Source organism: Triticum aestivum, chromosome 3B (assembly GCF_018294505.1).
Source record: "Triticum aestivum cultivar Chinese Spring chromosome 3B, IWGSC CS RefSeq v2.1, whole genome shotgun sequence".
Lineage (NCBI taxonomy): Eukaryota > Viridiplantae > Streptophyta > Magnoliopsida > Poales > Poaceae > Triticum > Triticum aestivum.
In genome coordinates, this window is record NC_057801.1 from 477206971 (window position 1) to 477232459 (window position 25489).

At 42.8% G+C, this 25489-nt stretch overlaps 1 protein-coding gene across 1 annotated transcript; it reads right to left on the reverse strand.

Moving 5' to 3' along the window:
* Window positions 1-314: 314 nt before the first annotated feature.
* On the reverse strand, window positions 315-4090 carry LOC123070462 (uncharacterized). Its single transcript, XM_044493693.1, has 7 exons — window positions 3618-4090; window positions 3371-3538; window positions 3177-3271; window positions 1864-2494; window positions 1617-1784; window positions 1423-1517; window positions 315-786 (listed from the first exon to the last, which is right to left on the reverse strand). Exons 1-7 carry the CDS (start codon window positions 3937-3939, stop codon window positions 544-546), a joined length of 1722 nt encoding a protein of 573 aa, XP_044349628.1. The 5' UTR covers window positions 3940-4090; the 3' UTR covers window positions 315-543.
* Between the last annotated feature and the right edge of the window lie 21399 nt (window positions 4091-25489).

Here is a 25489-nt window from a genome sequence, read left to right on the forward strand (position 1 = left end):
GGGTGCGGCTGCCATACTCGTTTTGTATGATGGGGTCAAGTTCATGGATAGGGGTAGGTTGTAACAGCTATTGAGGTGTTCGTTATAGATTTTTGGATTGGGGATTAGGCCAAAGGTACAGGAGCACTTCAGATCGTTGTTCTTTCTTTTTTGCCTTTGTTCTTTTTTGCCTCCTTTTTTCCCCACCAGAAGCATGGGACCAGAAGACAAGGTTTCTATCGTCTTTCCTGTTGCGTTTTCTTATATTAAAAATAATAGAAAAACCTTGGTTCGTTTCAATAGATCTCATCATAAATGAGGCACGCTCGGAACGGTTCGCAAATGAGATTGCTCCATTCATAAGTTCATACATTGCACCTTAGTACAGACATCATCGTTTGTTCAAAATACGGAAGACACTTAAAAGTAGAGATGTTGTCACGAGCAGACTCTTACTACACATACTTCAATTGCTAATTGAACACAAGAACTCAATTTTGCTTGCACACAATAGTAGGCAACGGATCCCTGCTTATTCATCAGCCCAGCATCTCATCTCCCGTTTCATCTTCTTCTTTTTTTTTTTGCTTTCTTCCTTTGCCTCCCTTCCTCTTCCTTTAGTGGTGCCACGAAATACCTGATGTAGCCCTTCTCTGCAATTATGCACTCGACCATCAAAGGTAGCGTGGTGGAGAGACCGATCTTCACTTGATCAAACAGGGTAGAAGACACCTTGGCGCAGGACTTCATGTACCTCAGGTTCAAGGCCAATGAAACTGGCCCTCGCGCATGTGTAAGGGTAACACGCTGCATTGATACAAACATGACCCATTAACTAGTGCAGATACGTGCAGATACGCATAGACGGATCTATTCTTCAGTAGTTTCTTAAAATACTAGTTGAATGGCACAAGATACTAAAGATGTTACTCCATATGATAGAACCAATTGAAATTTATAGAATAAACAGATGTTAGTTTGCACTGCAGAGTAGTTAACCACGTCACCAAGATTTTACAGTTAAAGGAGGAAATAATAAGCTAACTAAAAAACAAACATCTAATTCAACCCCATTTACCGCTTGAAGAGCCATGTTCCGCTTTATGAAATATATGTAGCTTCTGCTCTAGACAAATTAACTTGCAAGTTATGAAGACTAAACATACTCCAAACACAGAAACCAACATTAACAAACAAAGTGAATTAGGAACTCAACACAGTATAGTGAGACAACGAAATTCTAAGGCACTATGTATGCATGTTCGGCTACTCTGGTGCCTATAACCTAGGTGAGGAACCAAGAATGCACACTTGCTAAGAATCTACAACACATCACTGATATGATTGTTCACTGCATTTCATGTTACAGTCACATACAGATATTCAGAGGAGGAGGATATCCATTCCAATTTGAGGGGCTAAGAGGGTCAAACTATTAAGTACCTTGTCAGTTTTGTTCAGCACATGGGAAATGTTCATGCACCTTCTTTCTCCTGAAGTAAAGAAGCTGATGACCTTCTCATTCACCTTGATGACAACTACAGCAGGAGATGGAAATGGTTCAAGGTACATAACTAGAATCCTCCATGCGCAACAGTAACAGTTAGCCTTATAAATCGCCAGGTAAATCTATGTACCATCGTCGTCGATGACGCTGAGGGACTTGCAGTTCAACATAAACACCTTAGAGGGCATGCAGAAAATGGCCTGGTACTCCGACTCCATATCCTGCCAATCCGGGATTTTGAGGCGATGGCTTCTGTCGTCCACAAGCCGCAAATTCATAGCCGTAGTTTTAGTCTTGTCTGTTCATTTCCACAAACACAAAATCAGCACAGGGTCAGGGCGAAGAGCAGCTATCGCAAAAGACGTGCTGGCACTTACCGGGCGACACGAATGTTATGGTAATGTCTTCAAAGTTTTGGTCGGTGACCTTGATGGTGATGATGTCACCATCTTTGGAGGCGCGGAGGAAATTGACTATGTCGGCGATTGCGATGCCCATGGAGCAGTGTTTGTCGCAGCGGTAGGACTGGAAGACCTCGGGGGGGAAGAAGAGCGCGAGGAAGACGACCTGTTCGGTGTCCACGGCCTGGAGCGAGAAGCCCTTGCTGGAGCAGTTGACGTTGGCCACATTGACCAGGTCGAGGATCGCCTCCAGGACATCCTCGAAGATGCTTCCCTTTGCCTTCACCATCCGCAGCTCCAACATGGTACTAAAGATGCTTCCCGTTTCATCATTTTTTTTTGCTTTCTTCCTTTGCCTCCCTTCCTCTCCCTCTGCCTCTTCGGTCTCAGTTTTCCCTTCCTCTGCCTTTAGTGGTGCCACGAAATACCTGATGTAGCCCTTCTCTACAATTTGGCACTCGACCATCAAAGGTCGCTTGGTGGAGAGACCAATCTTCACTTGATCAAACAGCTTAGACACCTTGGCGCAGGACTTCATGTACCTCCAGTTCAAGGTCAATGAAAGTGGCCCTCGCGCATGTGTAAGGATAACACTAGCTTTTTCTGGCTGCATTGATACAAACATGACCCATTAACTAGTGCAGATACGCATAGACGGATCTATTCTTCAGTAGTTTCTTAAAATACTAGTTGAATGGCACAAGATGCTAAAGATGTTACTCCATATGATAGAACCAATTGAAATTTATAGAATAAACAGATGTTAATTTGCACTGCAGAGTAGTTAACCACGTCACCAAGATTTTACAGTTAAAGGAGGAAATAATAAGCTAACTAAAAAACAAACATCTAATTCAACCCCATTTACCAATACCAATGTAATCAACCAAATGAAGAGCCATGTTCCGCTTTATGAAATATATGTAGCTTCTGCTCTAGACAAATTAACTTGCAAGTTATGCAGACTAAACATACTCCAAACACAGAAACCAACATTAACAAACAAAGTGAATTAGCAACTCAACACAGTATAGTACAAACAAAGTGAATTAGCAACTCAACACAGTATAGTGAGACAACGAAATTCTAAGGCACTATGTATGCATGTTCGGCTACTCTGGTGCCTATAACCTAGGTGAGGAACCAAGAATGCACACTTGCTAAGAATCTACAACACATCACTGATATGGTTGTTCACTGCATTTCATGTTACAGTCACATACAGATTTTCCGAGGAGGAGGGTATCCATTCCAATTTGAGGGGCTAAGAGGGTCAAACTATTAAGTACCTTGTCGGTTTTGTTCATCACATGGGAAATGTTCACGCACCCACTTTCTCCTTTAGTAGAGAAGCTGATGACCTCCTCATTCACCGAGATGACAACTACAGCAGGAGATGGAAATGGTTCAAGGTACATAACTAGAATCCTCCATGCGCAACAGTAACAGTTAGCCTTATAAATAACCAGGTAAATCTATGTACCATCGTCGTCGATGACGCTGAGGGACTTGCAGTTCAACCTAAACTCCTCAGAGGGCATGCAGAAAATGGCCTGGTAGTCCGACTCCATATCGTTCCAATCCGGGATTTTGAGGCATTGGCTTGTGGCGTCCACAAGCCGCAAATCTATAGCCATAGTTTTAATCTTGTCTGTTCATTTCCACAAACACAAAATCAGCACAGGGTCAGGGCGAAGAGCAGCTATCGCAAAAGACGTGCGGACACTTACCGGGCGACTCTAATGTTATGGTAATGTCTTCCAAGTTTTGGTCGGTGGCCTTGATGGTGATGATGTCACCATCGTTGGAGGAGCGGAGGAAATCGACCATGTCGGCGATTGCGATGCCCATGGAGCGGTCTTCGTCGCAGCGGTAGGACTGGAAGGCCTCGGAGGGGAAGAAGAGCGAGAGGAAGACGACGTGTTCGGTGTCCAGGGCCTGGAGCGAGAAGCCCTCGCTGGAGCAGTCGACGTTGGCCACATTGACCAGGTCGAGGATCGCCTCCAGGACACCCTGTAAGGTGCTTCCCTTCACCATCTTCAGCTCAAACATGGTGGCTTGGACGGCCCGGCGGCGGCGTAGGAGAAGATGGCGGCGTTGGGAAGAGGGGCGGGAGAGGACGAGAAACCCTAGATCTGGACGGGTGCGGGATGGAGAGCGGTTGGAGGGGACGGAGGAAGGGGAACCGGATATTAACAGGGAGCCATAGGCTCGCGGTGTTTGCAGGCGCCCGTTACAGGCCATTTCGCAAACTGGCGCCTACAGTCCACAGCGAGATGGGCCGGCCCATTTAGCGTTTTGCTACGTCTCTTCATAAAGTGCAAAAAATAGAGAGCTGCGCCGAATCGGACCCAGGACCTACACGTTCACAGCGCACCGTGCTAACCAGCACGATATGCACGATAACTTCTTGCATCCTTCTTATTATTTCAGTTCGCATTTTCTTTCTTTTTTTTCTTTTCCTTTTTCTGTTTTTCTGTTTCTTTTTGTTTTTATTTTTTTATCTTAAATGCGTGATTGTAAACCGACGAAATTTTTCTTCACAATCAACGGACATTTTTTCAAAAATCCATGAACTGTTTTTTATTTTTGTGAACTTTCCTAAAAAAATTCAAGAACTTGTTTTTCAAATTTTATGAACTTTAAAAAAAATTGATGAACTTTTTTCAAATATTCATGAACTTTTTTCAATGTTGATGAACTATTTTCAAGTTTTGTGAACCTGTCTAGAAAATTGATGAACTTTTTTCAATTTCGACGAACTTTTTTTAAATTTGATGAACTTTACAAAACCAATGAACTTTTTGTTTGAAAATTGATGAACTTTTTTTCAAGTTTGTGAACTTTTCTTGAAAATTGATGAACTAATTTTGAAAACCCATGAACTTTTTCAAATTTTCGATGAACTTTTTGTTTGAAAATTGATGAACTTTTCTTGAAAATTGATGAACTAATTTTGAAAATCGATGAACTTTTTCAAATTTTCGATGAACTTTTTGTTTGAAAATTGATGAAGTTTTTTTCAAATTTGTGAACTTTTCTTGAAAACTGATGAACTTTGTTCGAAATCTATGAACCTTTTCAAATTCACGATTTTTTCGTCAAATAATTCAAAAAATATTAATTGGTACGGTTTTGTGCAATAAAATAGCAACACAACTTTGTTATTATATAATTTGCGCTGTTATCTATCACTGGTATCAAGTAGTTTGAGTGGTAGCACGAGTTCGAAACCTGTCAATAGCATTTATTTTTGCGATTTTTTTCACGCTATGATTTTTCGATTTTGTGCGAAAAAAGTCCATATTTCACCCTCAAATGTGGTCTGATGGACGAATATCCCCCTGAACTCGAATTTGGTACACTTTACACCCTAAAATCCCCAAAACCGGATAAATCTCCCCCTAAGTGGTTTTGCATCGATTTAACTCGGTTTTGGGGCAACACCGCGTGACATGGCATGGTATTGTGGTGAGTAGAGAGAGAGTTCTGGTGACGTGGCTCGGTTGAGTTGGACCAGGTGAACGCACCCAAACCCCTCTCTCTCCGATCGGTTCGCGTCCTCTGCTTCCTTCGACGCCGCCTCCGCAGCCGTCGTCGCCGTCGAGGTTGAATCCACCGCAGGCGTCGTCGCCCATGATCCAGACGACGAAATCGTGATCGGATTGAAGCCATGAATCCCGGTACGTGATGCGAACCCATTGCCCCTCTCTCTGATGTGTGATTTAGGGATTTGAGGGTACCACGGGAAAGGGTTATGATGGAGGGGATTTTGGGAGTTTCTATCGTCTATGTATCATCAGCCACCATTGTATATTGTTCTGATGGAGAGGATGGGGAGCCACGTTTGTTGGGGAACGTAGTAATTTCAAAAAAATTCCTACGCACACGCAAGATCATGGTGATGCATAGCAACGAGAGGAGAGAGTGTTGTCTACGTACCCTCGTAGACCGAAGCGGAAGCGTTGATGCAACGTAGAGGAAGTAGTCGTACGTCTTCCCTGTCCGACCGATCCAAGCACCGTTACAACGGTACCTCCGAGTTCTTGGCACACGTTCAGCTCGATGACGCTCCCCGGGCTCCGATCCAGCAAAGCTTCGGGGAAGAGTTCCGTCAGCACGACGACGTGGTGACGATCTTGATGTTCAACCGTAGTAGGGCTTCGCCTAAGCACCGCTACAATATGACCGAGGTGGAATATAGTGGAGGGGGGCACCGCACACGGCTAAGGAACGATCACGAAGATCAACTTGTGTGTCTATGGGGTGCCCCCGCCCCCGTATATAAAGGAATGAAGGCCCAATACTTCATCCCCCGTATTCCCGTAACTCCCCGGTACTCCGAAAAATACCCGAACCACTCAGAACCTTTCCAAAGTCCGAATATAGTCATCCAATATATCGATTTTTACGTCTCGACCATTTCGAGACTCCTCGTCATGTCCCCGATCTTATCCGGGACTCCGAACTCCTTCGGTACATCAAAACTCATAAACTCATAATATAACTGTCATCGAAACCTTAAGCGTGCGGACCCTCGGGTTCGAGAACAATGTAGACATGACCGAGACACGTCTCCAGTCAATAACCAATAGCGGAACCTGGATGCTCATATTGGCTCCTACATATTCTACGAAGATCTTTATCGGTCCGACCGCATAACAACATACGTTGTTCCCTTTGTCATCGGTATGTTACTTACCCGAGATTCGATCGTCGGTATCCAATACCTAGTTCAATCTCGTTACCGGCAAGTCTCTTTACTCGTTCCGTAATACATCATCTCGCAACTAACTCATTAGTTGCAATGCTTGCAAGGCTTAAGTGATGTGCATTACCGAGAGGGCCCAGAGATACCTCTCTGACATTCGGAGTGACAAATCCTAGTCTCGAAATACGCCAACCCAACAAGTAACTTCGGAGACACCTGTAGAGCACCTTTATAATCACCCAGTTACGTTGTGACGTTTGGTAGCACACAAAGTGTTCCTCCGATAAACGGGAGTTGCATAATCTCATAGTCATAGGAACATGTATAAGTCATGAAGAAAGCAATAGCAACATACTAAAACGATCGAGTGCTAAGCTAACGGAATGGGTCATGTCAATCACATCATTCTCCTAATGATGTGATCCCGTTAATCAAATGACAACTCATGTCTATGGCTAGGAAACTTAACCATCTTTGATCAATGAGCTAGTCAAGTAAAGGCATACTAGTGACACTCTGTTTCTCTATGTATTCACACATGTATTATGTTTTCGGTTAATACAATTCTAGCATGAATAATAAACATTTATCATGAAATAAGGAAATAAATAATAACTTTATTATTGCCCCTAGGGCATATTTCCTTCAGTCTCCCACTTGCACTAGAGTCAATAATCTAGTTCACATCGCCATGTGATTTAACACCAATAGTTCACAACACCATATGATTAACACCCATAGCTCACATCATCATGTGACCAACACCCAAAGGGTTTACTAGAGTCAGTAATCTAGTTCACATTGCTATGTGATTAACACCCAAAGAGTACTAAGGTGTGATCATGTTTCGCTTGTGAGATAATTTTAGTCAACGGGTCTGCCATATTCAGATCCGTATGTATTTTGCAAATTTCTATGTCAACAATGCTCTGCACGGAACTACTCTAGCTAATTGCTCCCACTTTCAATATATATCCAGATTGAGACTTAGAGTCATCTAGATCAGTGTCAAAACTTGCATCGACGTAACCCTTTACGACGAACCTTTTGTCACTTCCATAATCGAGAAACATATCCTTATTCCACTAAGGATAATTTTGACCGTTGTCCAGTGATCTACTCCTAGATCACTATTGTACTCCCTTGCCAAAATCAGTGTAGGGTATACAATAGATCTGGTACACAGCATGGCATACTTTATAGAACCTATGGCCAAGGCATAGGGAATGACTTTCATTCTCTTTCTATCTTCTGCCGTGGTCGAGTTTTGAGTCTTACTCAATTTCACACCTTGTAACACAGACAAGAACTCTTTCTTTGACTGTTCCATTTTGAACTACTTCAAAATCTTGTCAAGGTATGTACTTCATTGAAAAAACTTATCAAGCGTCTTGATCTATCTCTATAGATCTTGATGCTCAACATGTAAGCAGCTTCACCGAGGTCTTTCTTTGAAAAACTCCTTTCAAACACTCCTTTATGCTTTGCAGAATAATTCTACATTATTTCTGATCAACAATATGTCATTCACATATACTTATCAGAAATGTTGTAGTGCTCCCACTCACTTTCTTGTAAATACAGGCTTCACCGCAAGTCTGTATAAAACTATATGCTTTGATCAACTTATCAAAGCGTATATTCCAACTCCGAGATGCTTGCACCAGTCCATTGATGGATCGCTGGAGCTTGCATATTTTGTTAACACCTTTAGGATTGACAAAACCTTCTGGTTGCATCATATACTACTCTTCTTTAATAAATCCATTAAGGATTGCAGTTTTGTTATCCATTTGCCAGATTTCATGAAATGCGGCAATTGCTAACATGATTCGGACAGACTTAAGCATAGATACGAGTGAGAAACTCTCATCATAGTCAACACCTTGAACTTTGTTAAAAACCTTTTTCGACAAGTCTAGCTTTGTAGATAGTAACACTACTATCAGCGTCCGTCTTCCTCTTGAAGATCCATTTATTTTCTATGGCTTGCCGATCATCGGGCAAGTCAACCAAAGTCCACACTTTGTTCTCATACATGGATCCCATCTCAGATTTCATGGCCTCAAGCCATTTTGCGGAATCTGGGCTCATCATCGCTTCCTCATAGTTCGTAGGTTCGTCATGGTCTAGTAACATAACTTCTAGAACAAGATTACCGTACCACTCTGGTTTACCTACGAGATTCGGTAGTAACTTGATCTGAAGTTACATGATCATCATCATTAGCTTCCTCACTAATTGGTGTAGTAGTCACAGGAACAGATTTCTGTGATGAACTACTTTCCAATAAGGGAGAAGGTACAATTACCTTATCAAGTTCTACTTTCCTCCCACTCACTTCTTTCGAGAGAAACTTCTTCTCTAGAAAGTATCCATTCTCAGCAACGAATGTCTTGCCTTCGGATCTGTGATAGAAGGTGTACCCAACTATCTCCTTTTGGTATCCTATGAAGACACATTTCTCCGATTTGGTTTTGAGCTTATCATGATGAAACTTTTTCTTATAAGCATCGCAACCCCAAACTTTAAGAAACGACAACTTTGGTTTCTTGCCAAACCATAGTTCATATTGTGTCGTCTCAACGGACTTAGATGGTGCCCCTTTTTAACGTGAATGCAGCTGTCTCTAATGCATGATCCCAAAACGATATTGGTAAATCGGTAAGAAACATCATAGATTGCACTATATCCAATAAAGTACGGTTATGATGTTCGGACACACCATTATGCTGTGGTGTTCCAGGTGGCGTGAGTAGTGAAACTATTTCACATTGTTTTAACTGAAGGCCAAACTCGTAACTCAAATATTTTACCTCTGCGATCATATTGTAGAAACTTTCTATTTTCTTGTTACGATGATTCTCCACTTCACTCTGAAATTCTTTGAACTTTTCAAATGTTTTAGACTTTGTGTTTCATCAAGTAGATATACTCATATCTGCTCAAATTATCTGTGAAGGTCAGAAAATAATGATACTTGTCGCGAGCCTTAATATTCATCGGACCACATACATCAGTATGTATGATTTCCAACAAATCTGTTGCTCGCTCCATTGTTCCGGAGAACGGAGTCTTAGTCATCTTGCCCATGAGGCATGGTTCGCAAGCATCAAGTGATTCATAATCAAGTGATTCCAAAATCCCATCAGCATGGAATTTCTTCATGCGCTTTACACCAATATGACCTAAACGGCAGTGCCACAAATAAGTTGCACTATCATTATTAACTTCGTATCTTTTGGTTTCAATATTATGAATATGTGTATCACTACGATCGAGATCCAATGAACTATTTTCATTGGGTGTGTAACCATATAAGGTTTTATTCATGTAACAGAACAACAATTTATTCTCTTACTTTAAATGAATAACCGTATTACAATAAACATGATCAAATCATATTCATGCTCAACGCAAACACCAAATAACACATATTTAGGTTCAACACTAATATCGAAAGTATAGGGAGAGTGTGATGATGATCATATCAATCTTGGAACTACTTCCAACACACATCGTCACCTCGACTTTTACTAGTTTCTGTTTATTCTGCAACTCCCGTTTCGAGTTACTACTCTTAGCAACTGAACCAGTATCAAATACCGGGGGGTTGCTATAAACACTAGTAAAGTACACATCAATAACATGTATATCCAATATACCTTTGTTCATTTTGCCATCCTTCTTATCCACAAATTACTTGAGGTAGTTCCGCTTCTAGTGACCAGTCCCTTTGCAGTAGAAGCACTCAGTCTCAGGCTTAGGTCCAGACTTGGGCTTCTTCACTTGAGAAGCAACTTGCTTGCCGTTCTTCTTGAAGTTCCCCTTCTTCCCTTTGCCCTTTTTCTTGAAACTAGTGATCTTGTTAACCATCAACACTTGATGCTCTTTCTTGATTTCTACCTTCATCGATTTTAGTATCGCGAAGAGCTCGAGAATTACTTTCGTCATCCCTTGCATACTATAGTTCATCACGAAGTTCTACTAACTTGGTGATGGTAACTAGAGAATTCTGTCAATCACTATCTTATCTGGAAGATTAACTCCCACTTGATTCAAGCGATTGTAGTACCCAGACAATCTGAGCACATGCTCACTAGTTGAGTGATTCTCCTCCATCTTTTAGCTATAGAACTTGTTGGAGACTTCATATCTCTCAACTCGGGTATTTGCTTGAAATATTAACTTCAACTCCTGGAACATCTCATATGGTCCATGACATTCAAAACGTCTTTGAAGTCCCGATTCTAAGTCGTTAAGCATGGTGCACTAAACTATCAAGTAGTCATCATACTGAGCTTTTATCAAAAATGTTCATAACGTCTGCATCTGCTCCTGCAATAGGTCTGTCACCTAGCGGTGCATCAAGGACATAATTCTTCTGTGCAACAATGAGGATAAACCTCAGATCAAGGATCCAATCCGCATCATTGCTACCAACATCTTTCAACTTAGTTTTCTCTAGGAACATATCAAAATTAAACGGGGAGCAACATCGCGAGCTATTGATCTACAACATAGATATGCTAATACTACCAGGACTAAGTTCATGATAAATTAAAGTTCAATTAATCATATTACTTAAGAACTCCCACTTATATAGACATCCCTCTAATCCTCTAAGTGATCACGTGATCCAAATCAACTAAACCATAACCGATCATCACGTGAAATGGAGTAGTTTTCAATGGTGAACATCACTATGTTGATCATATCTACTATATGATTCACGCTCGACCTTTCGGTCTCCGTGTTCCGAGGCCATATCTGCATATGCTAGGCTCGTCAAGTTTAACCCGAGTATTCTGCGTGTGCAAAACTGGCTTGCACCCGTTGTAGATGGACGTAGAGCTTACCACACCCGATCATCACGTGGTGTCTGGGCACGACGAACTTTGGCAACGGTGCATACTCAGGGAGAACACTTCTTGATAATTAGTGAGAGATCATCTTAAAAAGCTACTGTCGAACTAAGCAAAATAAGATGTATAAAAGATAAACATCACATGCAGTCAAAATATGTGACATGATATGGCCATCATCATCTTGTGCCTTTGATCTCCATCTCCAAAGCATCGTCATGATCTCCATCGTCACCGGCATGACACCATGATCTCCATCATCTTGATCTATATCAATGTGTCATCACATGGTCGTCTCGCCAACAATTGCTCTTGCAACTATTGCTATCGCATAGCGATAAAGTAAAGCAATTATTTGGCGCTTGCATCTTATGCAATAGAGACAACCATAAGGCTTCTGCCAGTTGCCGATAATCCTCGACAAAACATGATCATATTATACAACAACTTATATCTCATCACGTCTTGACCGTATGACATCACAACATGCCCTGCAAAAACAAGTTAGACGTCATCTACTTTGTTGTTGCAAGTTTCACGTGGCTGCTACTGGGCTTAGCAAGAACCGTTCTTACCTACACATCAAAACCACAATGATAGTTTGTCAAGTTGGTGCTGTTTTAACCTTAGCAAGGACCGGGCGTAGCCACACTCGGTTCAACTAAAATTGGAGAAACTGACACCCGCTAGTCACCTATGTGCATAGCACGGCGGTAAAACCAGTCTCGCGTAAGCATACGCGTAATGTCGGTCCGGGCCGCTTCATCCAACAATACCACCGAACCAAATATGACATGCTGGTAAGCAGTATGACTTATATCGCCCACAACTCACTTGTGTTCTACTCGTGCATATAACATCAACACATAAAACCTAGGCTCGGATGCCACTGTTGGGGAACGTAGTAATTTCAAAAAAAATCCTACGCACACGCAAGATCATGGTGATGCATAACAACGAGAGGGGAGAGTGTTGTCTATGTACCCTCGTAGACCGAAGCGGAAGCGTTGATGCAACATAGAGGAAGTAGTCGTACGTCTTCCCGGTCCGACCGATCCAAGCACCGTTACTCCGGTACCTCCGAGTTCTTGGCACACGTTCAGCTCGATGACGCTCCCCGGGCTCCGATCCAGTAAAGCTTCGGGGAGGAGTTCCGTCAGCACGACGGCGTGGTGACGATCTTAATGTTCAACCGTCGCAGGGCTTCGCCTAAGCACCACTACAATATGACCGAGGTGGAATATAGTGGAGGGGGGCACCGCACACGGCTAAGGAACGATCACGAAGATCAACTTGTGTGTCTATGGGGTGCCCCCGCCCCTGTATATAAAGGAGTGGAGGAGAGGAGGGCCGGCCCTCTCTATGGCGCGCCCTAGGGGAGTCCTACTCCCACCGGGAGTAGGATTCCCCCTTTCCTAGTCCAACTAGGAGTCCTTCCAAGTAGTAGGAGTAGGAGACAAGGAAGGGGAAGGGAGAAGGGAAGGAAGGAGGGGGCGCAGCCCCTCCCCCTAGTCCAATTCGGACTAGGCCTTGGGGGGCGCGCGGCCTACCATAGGCAGCCCCTCTCTCTTTCCCGTATGGCCCAATAAGGCCCAATACTTCATCCCCCGTATTCCCGTAACTCCCCGGTACTCCAAAAAATACCCGAACCACTCGGAACCTTTCCGAAGTCCAAATATAGTCGTCCAATATATCGATCTTTACGTCTCGACCATTTCGAGACTCCTCGTCATGTCCCCGATCTTATCCGGGACTCCGAACTCCTTCGGTACATCAAAACTCATAAACTCATAATATAACTGTCATCGAAACCTTAAGCATGCAGACCCTACGGGTTCGAGAACAATGTAGACATGACCGAGACACGTCTCCAGTCAATAACCAATAGCGGAACCTGGATGCTCATATTGGCTCCTACATATTCTACGAAGATCTTTATCGGTCAGACTGCATAACAACATACATTGTTCCCTTTGTCATCGGTATGTTACTTGCCCGAGATTCGATCGTCGGTATCCAATACCTAGTTCAATCTCGTTACCGTCAAGTCTCTTTACTCGTTCCGTAATACATCATCTCACAACTAACTCATTAGTTGCAATGCTTGCAAGGCTTAAGTGATGTGCATTACCGAGAGGGCCCAGAGATACCTCTCCGACATTCGGAGTGACAAATCCTAGTCTCGAAATACGCCAACCCAACAAGTACCTTCGGAGACACCTGTAGAGCACCTTTATAATCACCCAGTTACATTGTGACGTTTGGTAGCACACAAAGTGTTCCTCCGGTAAACGGGAGTTGCATAATCTCATAGTCATAGGAACATGTATAAGTCATGAAGAAAGCAATAGCAACATACTTAAACGATCGAGTGTAAGCTAACGGAATGGGTCATGTCAATCACATCATTCTCCTAATGATGTGATCCCGTTAATCAAATGACAAATCATGTCTATGGCTAGGAAACTTAACCATCTTTGATCAACGAGCTAGTCAAGTAGAGGCATACTAGTGACACTCTGTTTGTCTATGTGTTCACACATGTATTATGTTTCCGGTTAATACAATTCTAGCATGAATAATAAACATTTATCATGAAATAAGGAAATAAATAATAACTTAATTATTGCCTCTAGGGCATATTTCCTTCAACGTTTGAGGATGAGAGAGCCACGTCCAAATTTACGAACATCTGTATTATAGTGGCAAGCATGTGTATTTCAATGAATGTCCGGCAAATCTCTTTCTAGTTAGATGAATATTTTCGGTAGCTGGTATCACTTATGTAGGAACATAGCAGGAATTAGTTATTTGTTGGGGAACGTAGTAATTTCAAAAAAAATTCCTACGCACACGCAAGATCATGGTAATGCATAGCAACGATAGGGGAGAGTGTTGTCTACGTACCCTCGTAGACCGAAGCGGAAGCGTTGACACAACGTAGAGGAAGTAGTCGTACGTCTTCCCGGTTCGACCGATCCAAGCACCGTTACTCCGGCACCTCCGAGTTCTTGGCACACGTTCAGCTCGATGACGCTCCCCGGGCTCTGATCCAGCAAAGCTTCGGGGAGGAGTTCCGTCAGCACGACGACGTGGTGACAATCTTGATGTACTACCGACGCAGGGCTTCGCCTAAGCACCGCAACGATATGACCGAGGTGGAATATAGTGGAGGGGGCACCGCACACGGCTAAGGAACGATCACGAAGATCAACTGGCGTGTTCTAGGGTGCCCCCTGCCCCCGTATATAAAGGAGCCAAGGGGAGGGGCGGCCGGCCAGGTTGGGCGCGCCAAAGGGGGGGAGTCCTACTCCCATCGGGAGTAGGACTCCCTCTTTTCCTAGTTGGAGAAGGAGAAGGGGGGAAAGAGGAGGAAGAGGGAAAGGAAAGGGGGGGGCGCCCCCCAGTCCTTGTCCTATTCGGACCAGGGATGGGAGGGGCGCGCTACCCCCTCTAGCCTCCTTTCCTCTTCTCCCTTAGGGCCCATCAAGGCCCAATAACCCCCGGGGGGGTTCCGGTAACCCCCCAGTACTCCGGTAAAATCCCGATTTCACCCGGGACGATTCCGATAACCAAATATAGGCTTCCAATATATCGATCTTTATGTCTCGACCATTTCGAGACTCCTCGTCATGTCCGTGATCACATCCGGGACTCTGAGCAACCTTCAGTACATAAAAATGCATAAACTCATAATGAAACTATCATCGTAACGTTAAGCGTGCGGACCCTACGGTTCGAGAACAATGTAGACATGACCGAGACATGTCTCAGGTCAATAACCAATAGCGGAACCTGGATGCTCATATTGGCTGCTACGTATTCTACGAAGATCTTTATCGGTCAGACCGCATAACAACATACGTTGTTCCCTTTGTCATCGGTATGTTACTTGTCCGAGATTCGATCGTCGGTATCCAATACCTAGTTCAATCTCGTTACCGGCAAGTCTCTTTACTCGTTCCGTAATACATCATCCCGCAACTAACTCATTAGTTGCAACGCTTGCAAGGCTTAAGTGATGTGCATTACCGAGAGGGCCCAGAGATACCTCTCCGACAATCGGAGTGACAAATCCTAATCTCGAAATACGCCAACCCAACATGTACCTTTGGAGACACCTGTAGAGCACCTTTATAATCACCCAGTTACGTTGTGACATTTGGTAGCACACAAAGTGTTCCTCCAGTAAACGGGAGTTGCATAATCTCATAGTCATAAGAACATGTATAAGTCATGAAGAAAGCAATAGCAACATACTAAACGATCGGGTGCTAAGCTAACAGAATGGGTCATGTTAATCACATCATTCTCCTAATGATGTGATCCCGTTAATCAAATGACAACTCATGTCTATGGCTAGGAAACTTAACCATCTTTGATCAATGAGCTAGTCAAGTAGAGGCATACTAGTGACACTGTGTAGCATGAATAATAAACATTTATCATGAAATAATGAAATAAATAATAACTTTATTATTGCCTCTAGGGCATATTTCCTTCAGTCTCCAACTTGCACTAGAGTCAATAATCTAGTTCACATCACCATGTGATTTCACAGCAATAGTTCACATCACCATGTGATTAACACCCATAGTTCACATTGATATGTGATCAACACCCAAAGGATTTACTAGAGTCAGTAATCTAGTTCACATCGCTTATGGGATTAACACGCAAAGAGTACTAAGGTGTGATCATGTTTTGCTTGTGAGATAATTTTAGTCAATGGGTCTGTCACATTCAGATCCGTAAGTATTTTGCGAATTTCTATGTCAACAATGCTCTGCAAGGAGCTACTCTAGCTAATTGCTCCCACTTTCAATATGTATCCAGATTGAGACTTAGAGTCATCTAGATTAGAGTCAAAACTTGCATCGACGTAACCCTTTACGACGAACCTTTTGTCATCTCCATAATCGAGAAACATATCCTTATTCCACTAAGGATAATTTTGACCGTTGTCTAGTGATCTACTCCTAGATCACTATTGTACTCCCTTGCCAAACTCAGTGGTAGGGTATGCAATAGATCTGGTACACAGCATGGCATACTTTATAGAACCTATGGCTGAGGCATAGGGAATGACTTTCATTCTCTTTCTATCTTCTGCCGTGGTTGGGCTTTGAGTCTTACTCAATTTCACACCTTGTAACACAGGCAAGAAACTCTTTCTTTGACTGTTCCATTTTTGAACTACTTCAAAATCTTGTCAAGGTATGTACTCATTGAAAAAACTTATCAAGCGTCTTGATCTATCTTTATAGATCTTGATGCTCAATATGTAAGCAGCTTTACCGAGGTCTTTCTTTGAAAAAACTCCTTTCAAACATTCCTTTATGCTTTGCAGAATAATTCTATATTATTTCCGATTAACAATATGTCATCCACATATACTTATCAGAAATGTTGTAGTGCTCCCACTCACTTTCTTGTAAATACAGGCTTCACCGCAAGTCTGTATAAAACTATATGCTTTGATCAACTTATCAAAGCGTATATTCCAACTCCGAGATGCTTGCACCAGTCCATAGATGGATCGCTGGAGCTTGCATATTTTGTTAGCACCTTTAGGATTGACAAAACCTTCTGGTTGCATCATATGCAACTCTTCTTTAATAAATCCATTAAGGAATGCAATTTTGTTTATCCATTTGCCAGATTTCATAAAATGCGACAATTGCTAACATGATTCGGACAGACTTAAGCATCGATACAAGTGAGGAAATATCATTGTATTCAACATCTTGAACTTGTCGAAAACATTTTTGCGACAATTCGAGCTTTGTAGATAGTAACACTACTATTAGCGTCCGTCTTCCTCTTGAAGATCCATTTAATCTCAATGGCTTGCCGATCATTGGGCAAGTCAACCAAAGTCCATACTTTGTTCTCATACATGGATCATATCTCAGATTTCATGGCCTCAAACCATTTCGCGGAATCTGGGCTCATCATCGCTTCCTCATAGTTCGCAAGTTCGTTATGGTCTAGTAACATGACTTCCAGAACAGGATTACCGTACCACTCTGGTGCGGATCTCACTCTAGTTTACCTACGAGATTCGGTAGTAACTTGATCTGAAGTTACATGATCATCATCATTAGCTTCCTCACTAATTGGTGTTGTAGTCACAGGAACAGATTTCTGTGATGAACTACTTTCCAATAAGGGAGAAGGTACAATTACCTTATCAAGTTCTACTTTCCTCCCACTCACTTCTTTCGAGAGAAACTCCTTCTCTGGAAAGGATCCATTCTCAGCAATGAATATCTTGCCTTCGGATCTGTGATAGAAGGTGTACCCAACTGTCTCCTTTGGGTATCCTATGAAGACATATTTCTCCGATTTGGGTTCGAGCTTATCAGGATGAAACTTTTTCACATAAGCATCGCAACTCCAAACTTTAAGAAACGGCAACTTAGGTTTAATGCTAAACCATAGTTCATACGGTGTCGTCTCAACGGATTTAGATGGTGCCTTATTTAATCTGAATGCAGCTCTCTCTAATGCATAACCCCAAAACGATAGTGGTAGATCGGTAAGAGACATCATAGATCGCACTATATCTAATAAAGTACGGTTATGATGTCCGGACACACCATTACACTGTGGTGTTCCAGGTGGCGTGAGTAGTGAAACTATTTCACATTGTTTTAACTGAAGGCCAAACTCGTAACTCAAATATTTTACTTCTGCGATCATATCGTAGAAACTTTTATTTTCTTGTTACGATGATTCTCCACTTCACTCTGAAATTCTTTGAACTTTTCAAACGTTTCAGACTTATGTTTCATCAAGTAGATATACCCATATCTGCTCAAATCATCTGTGAAGGTCAGGAAATAATGATACTTGCCGCGAGCCTCAACACTTATCGGATCGCATACATCAGTATGTATTATTTCCAATAAATCTGTTGCTCGCTCCATTGTTCCGGAGAACGGAGTTTTAGTCATCTTGCCCATGAGGCATGGTTCGCAAGCATCAAGTGATTCCAAAAGCCCATCAGCATGGAGTTTCTCCATGCGCTTTACACCAATATGACCTAAATGGCAGTGCCACAAATAAGTTGCACTATCATCATCAACTTTGCATCTTTTGGTTTCAATATTATGAATATGTGTATCACTACTATCGAGATCCAACAAATCATTTTCGTTGGTGTGTAACCATATAAGGTTTTATTCATGTAAACAGAACAATAATTCATTCTCTTACTTAAATGAATAACCGTATTGCAATAAACATGATCAAATCATATTCATGTCAACACCAAATAACACTTATTTAGGTTCCACACTAATCCCGAAAGTATAGGGAGTGTGCGATGATGATCATATCAATCTTGGAACTACTTCCAATTTTCATCGTCACTTCACCCTTAACAAGTCTCTATTCATTCTGCAACTCCCGTTTCGAGTTACTAATCTTAGCAACTGAACTAGTATCAAATACCGAGGGGTTGCTATGAACACTAGTAAAGTACACATCAATAACATGTATATCAAATATACCTTTGTTTACTTTGCCATCCTTTCTTATCCACCAAATACTTGGGGTAGTTCCGCTTCCAATGACCAATCCCTTTGCAGTAGAAGCACTTAGTCTCAGGCTTAGGACCAGACTTGGGCTTCTTCACTCGAGAAGCAACTTGCTTGCCGTTCTTTTTGAAGTTCCCCTTCTTCCCTTTGCCCCTTTACTTGAAACTAGTGGTTTTGTTAACCATCAACTCTTAATGTTTTTCTTGATTTCTACCTTCGTCGATTTCAACATCACGAAGAGCTTGGGAATTATTTTCATCATCCCTTGCATATTATAGTTCATCATGAAGTTCTACTAACTTGGTGATGGTGACTAGAGAATTCTGTCAATCACTATTTTATCTGGAAGATTAACTCCCACTTGATTCAAGCGATTGTAGTACCCAGACAATCTGAGCACATGCTCACTAGTTGAGTGATTCTCCTCCATCTTTTAGCTATAGAACTTGTTGGAGACTTCATATCTCTCAACTCGGGTATTTGCTTGAAATATTAACTTCAATTCCTGGATCATCTCATATGGTCCATGACGTTCAAAACGTCTTTGAAGTTCCGATTCTAAGCCGTTAAGCATGGTGCACTAAACTATCAAGTAGTCATCATATTGAGCTAGCCAAACGTTCATAACGTCTGCATCTGCTCCTGCAATAGGTCTATCACCTGGCGGTGCATTAAGGACATAATTCTTCTGTGCAGCAATGAGGATAAACCTCAGATCACGGATCCAATCCGCATCATTGCTACTAACATCTTTCAACACAGTTTTCTCTAGGAACATATCAAAATAAACATATGAAAGCAACAACGCGAGCTATTGATCTACAACATAGATATGCTAATACTACCAGGACTAAGTTCATGTTAAATTAAAGTTCAATTAATCATATTACTTAAGAACTCCCACTTAGATAGACATCCCTCTAATCTTCTAAGTGATCACGTGATCCATATCAACTAAACCATGTCCGATCATCACGTGAGATGGAGTAGTTTCAATGGTGAACATCACTATGTTGATCATATCTACTATATGATTCACGCTCGACCTTTCGGTCTCCGTGTTCCGAGGCCATATCTTTTATATGCTAGGCTCGTCAAGTTAAACCTGAGTATTCCGCGTGTGCAACTGTTTTGCACCCGTTGTATTTGAACGTAGAGCCTATCACACCCGATCATCACGTGGTGTCTCAGCACGAAGAAATTTCGCAACGGTGCATACTTAGGGAGAACACTTTTACTATGATAATTTAGTGAGAGATCATCTTATAAAGCTACCGCCGAACTAAGCAAAATAAGATATATAAAAGATAAACATTACATGCAATCATAATATGTGACATGATATGGCCATGATCATCTTGCGCCTTTGATCTCCATCTCCAAAGTACTGTCATGATCTCTATCGTCACCGGCATGACACCATGATCTCCATCATCTTGATCTATATCAATGTGTCGTCACATGGTCGTCTTGCCAACAATTGCTCTTGCAACTATTGCTATCGCATAGCGATAAAGTAAAGCAATTATTTGGCGCTTGCTTCTTATGCAATAGAAAGACAACCATAAGGATTTTGCCAGTTGCCGATAACTTCAACAAAACATGATCATCTCATACAACAACTTATATCTCATCACGTCTTGACCATATCACATCACAACATGCCCTGCAAAAACAAGTTAGACGTCCTCTACTTTGTTGTTGCAAGTTTTACGTGGCTGCTACGGGCTTAGCAAGAACCAATCTTACCTACGCATCAAACCACAACGATAGTTTGTCAAGTTGGTGCTGTTTTAACCTTCGCAAGGACCGGGCGTAGCCACACTCGGTTCAACTAAAGTTGGAGAAACTGACACCCGCTAGTCACCTGTGTGCATAGCATGGCGGTAAAACCAGTCTCGCGTAAGCGTACGCGTAATGTCGGTCCGGGCCGCTTCATCCAACAATACCGCCGAACCAAAGTATGACATGCTGGTAAGCAGTATGACTTATATCGCCCACAACTCACTTGTGTTCTACTCATGCATATAACATCAAACCATAAAACCTAGGCTCGGATGCCACTGTTGGGGAACGTAGTAATTTCAAAAAAATTCCTACGCACACGCAAGATCATGGTGATGCATAGCAACGAGAGGGGAGAGTGTTGTCTACGTACCCTCGTAGACCGAAGCGGAAGCGTTGACACAACGTAGAGGAAGTAGTCATACGTCTTCCCGGTTCGACCGATCCAAGCACCGTTACTCCGGCACCTCCGAGTTCTTGGCACACGTTCAGCTCGATGACGCTCCCCGGGCTCCGATCCAGCAAAGCTTTGGGGAGGAGTTCCGTAAGCACGACGGCGTGGTGACGATCTTGATGTACTACCGACGCAGGGCTTCGCCTAAGCACCGCAACGATATGACCAAGGTGGAATATAGTGGAGGGGGGCACCGCACACGGCTAAGGAACGATCACGAAGATCAACTTGTGTGTTCTAGGGTGCCCCCTGCCCTCGTATATAAAGGAGCCAAGGGGAGGGGCGGCCGTCCAGGTTGGGCGCGCCAAAGGGGGGGAGTCCTACTCCCACCGGGAGTAGGACTCCCTCTTTTCCTAGTTGGAGAAGGAGAAGGGGGGAAAGAGGAGGAAGAGGGAAAGCAAAGGGGGGGGGGCACCGCCCCCCTCTCCTTGTCCTATTCGGACCAGGGAGGGGAGGGGCGCGCGGCCCCCTCTGGCCTCCTTTCCTCTTCTCCCTTAGGGCCCATCAAGGCCCAATAACCCCCGGGGGGGGGGGGGGGGTCCGGTAACCCCCCGGTACTCCGATAAAATCCCGATTTCACCCGGAACGATTATGATAACCAAATATAGGCTTCCAATATATCGATCTTTATGGCTCGACCATTTCGAGACTCCTCGTCATGTCCGTGATCACATCCGGGACTCCAAACAACCTTTGGTACATCAAAATGCATAAACTCATAATGAAACTGTCATCGTAATGTTAAGCGTGCGGACCCTACGGTTCGAGAACAATGTAGACATGACCGAGACATGTCTCAGGTCAATAACCAATAGCGGAACCTGGATGCTCATATTGGCTCCTACATATTCTACGAAGATCTTTATTGGTCAGACCGCATAACAACGTACGTTGTTCCCTTTGTCATCGGTATGTTACTTGCCCGAGATTCGATCGTCGGTATCCAATACCTAGTTCAATCTCGTTACCGGCAAGTCTCTTTACTCGTTCCGTAATACATCATCCCGCAACTAACTCATTAGTTGCAATGCTTGCAAGGGTTAAGTGATGTGCATTACCGAGAGGGCCCAGAGATACCTCTCCGACAATCGAAGTGACAAATCCTAATCTCGAAATACGCCAACCCAACATGTACCTTTGGAGACACCTGTAGAGCACCTTTATAATCACCCAGTTACGTTGTGACGTTTGGTAGCACACAAAGTGTTCCTCCGATAAACGGGAGTTGCATAATCTCATAGTCATAGGAACATGTATAAGTCATGAAGAAAGCAATAGCAACATACTAAACGATCGGGTGCTAAGCTAACGGAATGGGTCATGTCAATCACATCATTCTCCTAATGATGTGATCCCGTTAATCAAATGACAACTCATGTCTATGGCTAGAAAACTTAACCATCTTTGAACAACGAGCTAGTCAAGTAGAGGCATACTAGTGACACTGTGTTTGTCTATGTATTCACACATGTATTATGTTTCCGGTTAATACAATTCTAGCATGAATAATAAACATTTATCATGAAATAAGGAAATAAATAATAACTTTATTATTGCCTCTAGGGTATATTTCCTTCATTATTTCCGTCAGATGTAAAAAAAGGCATAATCTGCTAGTAGAAGAGCACATTCTGAATGAATATATACTGTCAAAACTGAAACTTATGAGCAGGAATAGCAGATTAATTAAGCTACTGTCAAATGTGATATCCAGAATGAGCAGGAAAAGCACATTCTAGAGGAATATATACTGTCAAATTTGATATAGTACCTTAATTAATTCACAAGCAGAAAGTTCCGGCTTTTTAGGTGTATATGTGTATATAGAGTACCAGCAGTAGTAGTACATTATTATCTACTCTTCCTTGTGGCATATTATTTGTTCAATATTCAGAAAAAATTGTGAGAAGGAAACCTGATGAAAGTTCCACTTTTTCAGGTCATGAAGGGGATCCTATTGATTTTGTTTTCGTCAGATATCACTATTTTGGGCACTCTGTCAAGAGAGAAGGAGGTTTGGAGTACACTAGTGATTTGGAAGCCGTGGTTTCCATTGAGAGGGATAATTTGACATATGAGTATATTCTGGATATAGCTAAAGATCGGTATGATGTTGAAGAAGAATATGCAGGGAAGGACAGACTAATGAAGATGCACTGGCTCTGTCCAGGAAAATCACTAGCTGATGGACTATGCTTTCTATGTGATGATGATTCAGTGAAAAAGATGGACAGTAACACCCAGGAGGGTGAGATGGCTCATATTTATGTAGATCAAGTTGAAGCAAAGCTAAATGTAAATGACAGTATCAAGCAGGACAAGAAAGGGAAGAAATCTTGCAGTGTTATAGATGGAATGGTGGAGATTAATATATCTGAAAATTATTCCACAGTGAAGGGAAGTAAACTGCCACTAATTAATGTTGAAGTTGTTGATACAAGCTATGTTCAGACACTTTTGAGCTGTACAGGAAGGTCAACTATTGCTAATGCAGGGGAAAATGGAGCATCAACACAAGATTGTGGCGAACATGCAGCGGCAGGTCAAGATTGTTGGGAAAATGTAGGAAGTAGTGCAGCAAGGTCAAGTCATGTTAATGCAACAAGGTCAACAAGTAGTGCAGCAAAGTCAGATCATGTTAGTGCAGAAAGTTCAAAGAATGCAACAAGGTCACCCATGTTGGGTTTCGTAGTAATTTCAAAAAATTTCCTACGTACACGCAAGATCATGTGATGCATAGCAACGAGGGAAGAGTATTGTCTACGTACCCAACGCAGACCGACTGCGGAAGCGATGACACGACGTAGAGGAAGTAGTCGTACGTCTTCTCGATCCAACCGATCAAGCACCGAAACTACGGTACCTCCGAGTTCGAGCACACGTTCAGCTCGATGACAATCCCCGGACTCCGATCCAGCAAAGTGTCGGGGAAGAGTTCCGTCAGCACGACGGTGTGGTGACGATCTTGATGAACTACAGCAGCAGGGCTTCGCCTAAACTCCGCTACAGTATTATCGAGGAATATGGTGGCTGGGGGCGCCGCACACGGCTAAGGAATAGATCACGTGGATCAACTTGTTGTGTCTTTGGTGCTAGCCCTGCCCCTCTATTTATATGTTGAGCCCCGGGGTCGAAACTTGGAGCAAAAACCTCCTCAAAGTCGGTTTTGCCCGAAAGGCAAGAGTCCCACTCGGACTCCAGGACCAAACGCCACAATCCTTGGCGTCTGGCCCAGACGCCATGGGCCTCGGCGTCTGGCCCAGGGCCAGACGCCAGGGTCTCCGGCGTTTGGCCCCCTGGCCTCCGCAAAACTCCTTTTGCACCGACCTAAAGCCTCATGGGCTTGACCCCTTGGCCTAACCATATCATCCAATATATGAATCTTTACGTCTCGACCATTTCGAGACTCCTCGTCATGTCCCCGATCTCATCCGGGACTCCGAACTCCTTCGGTACATCAAAACATGTAAACTCATAATATAACTGTCATCGTAACCTTAAGCGTGCGGACCCTACGGGTTCGAGAACAATGTAGACATGACCGAGACACGTCTCCGGTCAATAACCAATAGCGGGACCTGGATTCCCATATTGGCTCCTACATATTCTACGAAGATCTTTATCGGTCAGACCGCATAACAACATACGTTGTTCCCTTTGTCATCGGTATGTTACTTGCCCGAGATTCAATCGTCGGTATCCAATACCTAGTTCAATCTCGTTACCGGCAAGTCTCTTTACTCGTTCCGTAATACATCATCTCACAACTAACATATTAGTTGTAATGCTTGCAAGGCTTATGTGATGTGTATTATCGAGAGGGCCCAGAGATACCTCTCTGACAATCGGAGTGACAAATCCTAATCTCGAAATACGCCAACCCAACATCGACCATTGGAGACACCTGTAGTACTCCTTTATAATCACCCAGTTACGTTGTGACGTTTGGTAGTACCCAAAGTGTTCCTCCGGTAAACGGGAGTTGCATAATCTCATAGTCATAGGAACATGTATAAGTCATGAAGAAAGCAATAGCAACATACTAAACGATCGGGTGCTAAGCTAATGGAATGGGTCATGTCAATCAGATCATTCTACTAATGATGTGACCTCGTTAATCAAATAACAACTCATTGTTAATGGTTAGGAAACATAACCATCTTTGATTAACGAGCTAGTCAAGTAGAGGCATACTAGTGACACTTTGTTTGTCTATGTATTCACACATGTATTATGTTTCCGG